Source organism: Zingiber officinale, chromosome 5B (assembly GCF_018446385.1).
Source record: "Zingiber officinale cultivar Zhangliang chromosome 5B, Zo_v1.1, whole genome shotgun sequence".
In the NCBI taxonomy this organism is placed as follows: Eukaryota; Viridiplantae; Streptophyta; class Magnoliopsida; order Zingiberales; family Zingiberaceae; genus Zingiber; species Zingiber officinale.
Window position 1 is genome coordinate 113027564 of NC_055995.1, and position 7573 is coordinate 113035136.

At 35.5% G+C, this 7573-nt stretch overlaps 1 protein-coding gene across 1 annotated transcript; it reads left to right on the forward strand.

The window, feature by feature from the left end:
- Nucleotides 1-5300: 5300 nt before the first annotated feature.
- On the forward strand, nt 5301-6194 carry LOC121986925 (BTB/POZ domain-containing protein At1g01640-like). Its single transcript, XM_042540847.1, has 2 exons — nt 5301-5606; nt 5700-6194. The coding sequence occupies exons 1-2, from the start codon at nt 5301-5303 to the stop codon at nt 6192-6194; spliced, it is 801 nt and encodes a 266-aa protein (XP_042396781.1).
- Nucleotides 6195-7573: the final 1379 nt, after the last annotated feature.

Here is a 7573-nt window from a genome sequence, read left to right on the forward strand (position 1 = left end):
TAGCAGAAGATAGTACGTAATTTCTACACGGCATATAGAAGTTAAATCCTGTAGATAGAAGAATAAAGTCACCATACTTCTTCTCAATATAATCAGAAAACATTGAAAAACATTGATGAACCCCTAATCAGAACAAACTCAGCACCTTCGCAATCACCAAGGCTTCTTATACAGCCTTGAGCCTGATAACTTGATAAACCTGAACTTCCATTAAATGACGTGTAACTGGTTAAAATCCAAGACCTCTTCAATAGAGAAAAAATGCATAAAAATTCATTGGAACATGTTGGGAACATTAATCAAATTATTCTAATGAATGTAAATCTAAGTTTGCACATGTTTGATGCCCGAGGGTCAGAGTAATGAGCAACCAACAAAAGCCATGAGCTAACAAGACAGTTCGGGCTCCTAATGTATGAGGAAGGACGACCTGATGACACTGTGCTTGCATAAATTCCCAGAATGAGATTATAATTTCTTGGAATATGACCGAGAATGCCATATTCCAGAAGATCCAATTGCTGAATATATATGACGCTCTCCATTTCGCAACTGTTTATCTTGATAAATACATTTGCCCTATCAAACTTCAGAAGTCCACCGTGATGCTCTCTTCAATCTCCTGCTCAGCAACCACGTCCAGGTCCCAAAACTCAACATCATTATCCCATATAGCCAATGTGTTAATTTGCTGCAAGAGCAGCTCAACCCTGTCGAAGGGCTTCCCGACAACTAATGCGGCTTGACTCTCGTTCTCCAAGTGCTAACCATCGTGACTTTTCGTATCAATTTCCCTAGACGATGCCAATTTGATGGTGGCCTCCTTCACATGCTCGAGGCCCTCCTCTCCCTTCTGATCTTCGAGCCATGGCTACATCCATCATCCGGACGGTCGAAGCCCGAAGTCCTACGAGTCAACACACGTCAACAGGCATTGACATAGCCGGCATGACCCCTCTATTGTCAAGTCAGCTCTGAGCTAAGGAAAGAGGCTTGCAGGTGAGGACGCGAGCGAGAAGAAGGGCAAGCGACTCAGATAGAAGAGTAACCTCTATGCAGGAGAAGAAATCATACCTTCATGACCTACCATTGTTGAACGTATCCATGTGGACTGGCGTACAAGCAACGCAAGCTGTCGTACAAGCCACATAGCCCGCCACATGAGCAACGAGCCGAGAGGCAGCTGGGCAGGTGGAGAGAGGTTGGAGGTTAGAGGGGACAACGGTGGACTTGTACACCTGGCATGGTCAAGTTGTTGACTAGGTGTTGCTGCTTCGACTACCTCACCAAGGGAGGTTGCCGGTGGTAGGGTACGACAACTATAGATGTCATAAACTATCAAAGGTTGAAGTCAGAGAGAGAGCTCGGCTAGGAGTTTTCGGCCTGAGGGAGTTCCTGTATGTGAGTGTTAGCTAGGCGCGGGGCACAGAAGGGGGATGTGTGTCTCGTACAGGCGTGAGAGAAGATGGCGAACCTGGACAGGTTATCTTCGGATACAGCAAGTACCATTGGTTCTTAAAGTGTAGTATTTATGCTCCTTTGAATGAATATATGGCAAATATAGCACATGAAATTCTCCACTCTTTCTAAGTGCCTAAAAAACTTGAATATATTGGATTGTTCAAGACTTCAAAATCTTTCAAGTTCTCATGATCCCTTTGAAGACTTTCTTTTCCTTGTTCTTAAATTCATCCCTTAGAGAGAAACTATGATATTTGATATGGCTCTCATACTAGAGTTAGTTTCCATGGTTATAGAAGCCATTTCTTATTGCTTACTTGGATTAATTGTATAGAATGTTCAAGCTCTTTGTCCTTAATTAGTTGAACATCTTATTAGAGTTTGCTCCATTACTTTAGTACAAAGAAGATTCTTTAGTAATTTTGTGTTTGGGTGTATGCTATACTGAATGTGACATGGTTCGTGGAGTAGTATAGATCCCCAAACCATGTTAGTTAACATTGTTTCTTTTCATCTATTTTACATCTTTGCTTTAGCTATCACACTTACTATATTATCACACACACACACCAAAATAATCTATATTTTAGTGTTATTTAGAAGAATTTTAAGTCACTTATCCCCTCCCTCTAGTCCACCATCATTCATTCAACAATTGATATTAAACCAAGGTCTCAAAGCATCAAATTAACATCCTATAGAAAAATAATTGACTATAATGAATACATTATAATAAGTTGTTCCGACTTTGATAGACTGGACTTCAACCATTTGAAGACAAAGTTGGACACTTTCTTTATGCATGACTTTTATCAGTGCAGGTGCAATTAACTTCTAGTCAAGGTTGACAAGTTCGAATTAGCCCGAGTTAAGTTTTGATGTTTAATTATTAATATATTTGAGGTCGAGCAGTTTATCATTAGGTAATTAAGGTTGACTAAATACTTGATAGTTAATCAATATATTAAAGATTGGTTGAGACATAAGTGAAAGGAAAGATTGTTGAAGGAGAAGATTATTGGTACAATTAATCTTAGATCAAAGTTGACCAAGATTATTGATAATGGAGAAGTCAAAGTGAATCATAATTAATTAAACACTTGACATTCAGTTGAAACTTCTAGGGAGTAGCGTTGATTGATAAATCTATAATCCCTGAACTCAGCAAGGTTTGAGGAGATTCAATCAACTAATATGGGATATGAGCAATTGACTAAAGTAGCAAACAATTTTTTTTTGAATTGATCCAAAAACCCGACTGATCGTCTTTAGTCTATTGATGAATACGATCAGTATACTGATAATGCATGCTGTTGTAGCGAATATAATATTTTAAACTCAACAGCACTTGATTGATGTGGCAACGGTCGACTATTGTGATCAAAACTGAACTAGGAAAATACGTTCTGTAGGTGAAATAGTCAAATGCAGAGGGAGTAATTAACAACTAATTGATGCATGCAATCAGCTGATAAGCAAAAAAACAACCACGAATTAAAGCTTATAAAAGAGGGTTTCATGTAGAATTTTGTATGTTAGTTCTTGGAGGTTTTAGAGGAGAGTGTCACTACATTTTCATCCCTCAGGAGGCAATCAAAAAGCGATAAACAACAATCATGGCTAAGAATGAGTATATTTCATTTGCTTCTTTTATGCAAATGTATGTTTATTTCTATTCCTCTTGATATCTTTTGTATATTTGTATTGGTCTTATATTATTTATAAGAATGAGTATTGTAAAAAGTTTCTCTACCTCTATTTCAGAGCAAGAGAAAGACTTAGTGGTGGTAGCATTAGGATTAGGTCGTGGAGTATAAATTGAAAATTCTGATCCACATAAAATCACTTGTTGGGATGAGTGTTTATGTGATTTTGTTTATATATATTTCTACTATATAGTAATCTTTTGTAGACAAGAACAATAAATGTCAAATAAAATCACAAATTGATATTCATCATCTCTCCAGCAACGCCACTTATCTCAACAAATGGTATCAAAGCTAAGCCGCTCTTCATCGACTTTGACTGCTGAAAGAGCACAAGGAAAGACAAAGAAGAAAGAGTTGAGACTTTGAGTTCTTAAATACCTAACAAGTTGTATTAGACAAAGAAGACAAGTCAAATGGATCCCAAAAATGGATTTAGATATGGCATTTGAGCTTCATTGTCCTTCGGATTAATTGTGGATTAGGAGGATTTGTTCAATGAAAAGCAAAAAATGAAGATGTTCCAAATGAATATAGAGGGGCTGGTTGTATTTGAATCTCCAAAAGATTAAAGAGGAAGACCACTTAAAAGGTGCAAATGGACCAAGGAGATAGATGCACTATACCTATTCATATTTTCAGAGTAATTAAATGATTCAAATTGATCATGTTTTAATATTGGTTAAAATTATTACACAACCATATAATAACAGTTTTAATTAAGATCATTACTGAATTGTTTTTTTTACCAAAATTATTATATTTTTCAAATTTACATTTCAAAGTTTTTTTTTAAGAATTCCCATGAACAATATAAAATTTATATGACTTTGATTTCTATTATTTTTTAAATGAAAATAATATTTTATGGCAAACATAAAACATTATATTCTATTTCATATTACTGAGTTTATATTATATAATTAATTTTAAACTTGTAATCTAGTTGTTTATCATATCATAAATATTTTATGTAATTGGAAAAATCTTTCCTTAGTACTTTAAAAATAGTGAGAAGCACTAACAATAATTGAACTAATAATTGATGCATTCATTAAATTGAAAATAAATTTAACAATGTTTTGATGTTTCAAAAACCTTGTCGTGAAGAACTGGATACATGGTAAAAAAAAAAAAAAAAAAATCTAAAAACTCGTCCCTCGGGAGAAGGTTTGTGAAGGTTGACAACACTTCCTCCCATCTCCAAGCATTAGTTGAAGAAGGTAATACATTGATGGCTGCATTTTTCTCTCCTTAATCTTTTTATATTTTTGGGGTTTCTCTTGGGAGGTTTGCAAGTCCCTCTTAACTCTTCTTAAACATGAATCATTCAACCATAAAAATTAAAAGGGCATTTTTAATATAATTTTTTAAACAAAAAGTTAAAATATAGTATTCATTATATTTTTTTTATTTAAAAATACTCTTATTTGGACGTTGTTATAAATATAGAGTAATTGCTATAATATGTAAAGTTCCATAACTACTACAGTGTGTTAAAGATTTTTTTTAAAAATAATTTATTAAAAATGTTATATATAGAACACTCTTTATATAAAATATTTCTTTATTAATTTAATCGATATTATTTAAACTTATCAAATTGCATCAAAATTATTATAGTAGCTATTAAATGGCTACTATAATTGTATAACGACTATTATATAGATACTATATTAACCATTTAAAAGTGATTTTTGATTATATTAAAAATGAGATGGATCAATTTTAAATAGTTTTGATTAAGTTATAAAAATTTTAAGATGGAAAATACAATAAAATGCTATTTTAATGTATATGCGTGAACACTCTGTGAGCATTAATTTTTTTATTTTTTTTTTAAATTTAAGTTTTAAGATTTGAAACATAGTATTTAGATTAAAGAAAATAATTATATATATATATATATATATACACACGCGGCTGCTGATGACTTCGCCCTAGATTTTTCCGTGCTCATGCTTATAAAAACAGAGTTATGATCCATCTCTCTCTCTCTTCATCCAAAATTGACAATGGAGTGCTCCATCTGTAGCTCCGTGGCATCGCGTTACACGACGTTAAACTCCATCTGCGCCGCCTGCTACGAAAGCGCAAAGAGCATGATGACCTTCTTGAATGATCTCGAAGGCGATGGCCACAACAAAGCCGCCGCCGCCGCCGCCACTTCTCAGGGCTCCAATTCCGTTCAACCCAAGGCATGCAGATGTTCCCCTCTCATTTTATGTAATAAAAACAAGATTGATATCAGATTCTGGTGCTGCACAGGGGATTCGGCGTGCATTCGAGAAGATGAAGGAGATGCAAAGTCGGGAGACAAATGCGGAGAAGAAGGTGGCTTTCCTTAATTGGTTGGCGGTGCTGCGAGAAGGGTTGCACACCGACATTTTGGTGAAGGCCGGCGACGGCCAACCAGTTCCGGCCCATCGAGCAGTGCTGGTGCGATGCATGGATTTGTGAATTCGCATGAATTTGTTTTGGGATTTGTGCATTCGCATTGATTTTAATTACTTCGAATTGAACTTGTCGCAGGCTTCTAAATCCGAAATCTTCAAGACCATGCTGCTCGCCGACGACTGCAAGGCCGCGCCCGCCGGCGGCATCATCTCGCTCCCAGAACTCACGCACCGTGAGCTACAGCATCTGCTTGAGTTCCTCTACTCCGGCGAGCTTCGGCCGGCGGAGCAGAAGCCCTTCTCGACCGTGCTCTCTCTGCTCATCACGGCCGACAAGTACGATATCCCCTTCCTTCGGAAGTTCTGTGAGCGGCGGGTTATCGAGGACCTCTGCGCAGGCAACGCGCTCGACGTACTGGAGGCGGCGCAGCGATGCTCCAGCGTGAATCTGAAGGAGCGGGCGATGTGCGTGGTGGTGGAGCAGGCGGAGGAGGTGGTGTTCTCGCCGGAATTCGAGGCGTTCGCCTGCAGTAACGCGGAGCTGTGCGTGGAGATCACGAGGGAGCTGGTGAATAAGGTGAAAGCAGACGTACGTAAAAAAGATGTCAACAAGAAAAGAAAAAGAAGTTAGAGAAAATATTTGCTTTATTGTTTTATATTTATAATATAGAAAATAATATGACAAATATAGTAATAAAAAATATGATATATAATCTTCATAATTATAAATAATAATAATTAAATTTTTTTACAATTGATATTAGTTTATGATTATATTTTGGATTATTATTTTGTTACTCTGAGCAAACGGTATCAAAAACAGACCATGAAAAATAATGTCTTCGAGATAGCAAAGTATCCTCTCAATAACTTTTTTTTGTTCCATAAGAGCATGTATAAATTGATAAGCCTAATTGACAGTTAGGTAATGTGATAGTGGCCTCTTATTTGAGGATCAGTTATAGAATGACATGATAAATGTAGAAAAGTTATTCATAATCATCGTGATAGAAATATGACGTGCACCATCCATTTTAATCTATTAAAAATTTTTAGTAATGTATTTATTTTGTGAAAGGAAACAACCTTTAGGATATAAGAAAAACTCAATATCAAAAAAAAAGAAAGTTGTGTTAAGATCTCTAATAGAAAATTCCTAATTAAGAAGATAAAGTAAAATAGTGATGGTTTCATGATCTTTACCAATTAGAAGAATATCATTCACATAAATAAAGAAGAAATATTAGAGTCCACATTGCATTTGTAAAAAAAGAGGAGTCAATCTTTGAGCCCTAGAATCCTAGAACCCTTGAGCGCGTAACCAAGTAAAGAGATGGTGCATGAAACCATGTACGAATAGTTTGTCGAATATCATATACAAATTTCTTCAGCATACAAACATTTTTTAAAAGTGGTGAATGAATAAACATACGTCTATTCCATAAATACAACTTCCTCAACATGGTCATGAATTAAGAAAGACATTAAAAATATTTGATTGTTGTATTAGTCAGTTGGAGCTAACAACTATTGATAATTATAATCTGACGGTTATAATCTTAATAATTGGACTAAATGTGTTATTAAAATCAATACTTAACTGTTAACTGAATCCTTTTTGCCACAAGACAAGCTTGTGACCCTTCAAGAGAGCTATTAATATAATACCTAAGACAGAAGATCCATTTGAAACCCACAATGTACATGGAGATAGTATGAGGAACTAAGCACCATGTCTCATTGCGAAGAAGAACATCAAATTTTATAGTCAACACAATATGCTAATTTGGATCCTTTAATATCTACATAAAGCATTTTTGTTTAACAAATTTTGACAACGGGTGACTATTACTGGGCATCATGCATAGATATCACTTAAAGGAAGTCTGTGCCAAGGAGTATTTTCATCACAGTCACTCATCGAAGAAGCCAAGGGCATAATCTAGGAATGAGAAGATGTAATATATGGTATATTTGAGGAATAAAATGGATTATTCTCATGATTGGATG

Excerpts from the sequence above, each read along its gene's own strand:
- LOC121986925 (XM_042540847.1), top strand. The coding sequence starts at position 5,301 with ATGGCCACAACAAAGCCGCCGCCGCCGCCGCCACTTCTCAGGGCTCCA. Across the intron at positions 5,607-5,699 it reads CGGCCCATCGAGCAGTGCTG|GCTTCTAAATCCGAAATCTT; the intron begins GTGCGATGCATG and ends AACTTGTCGCAG.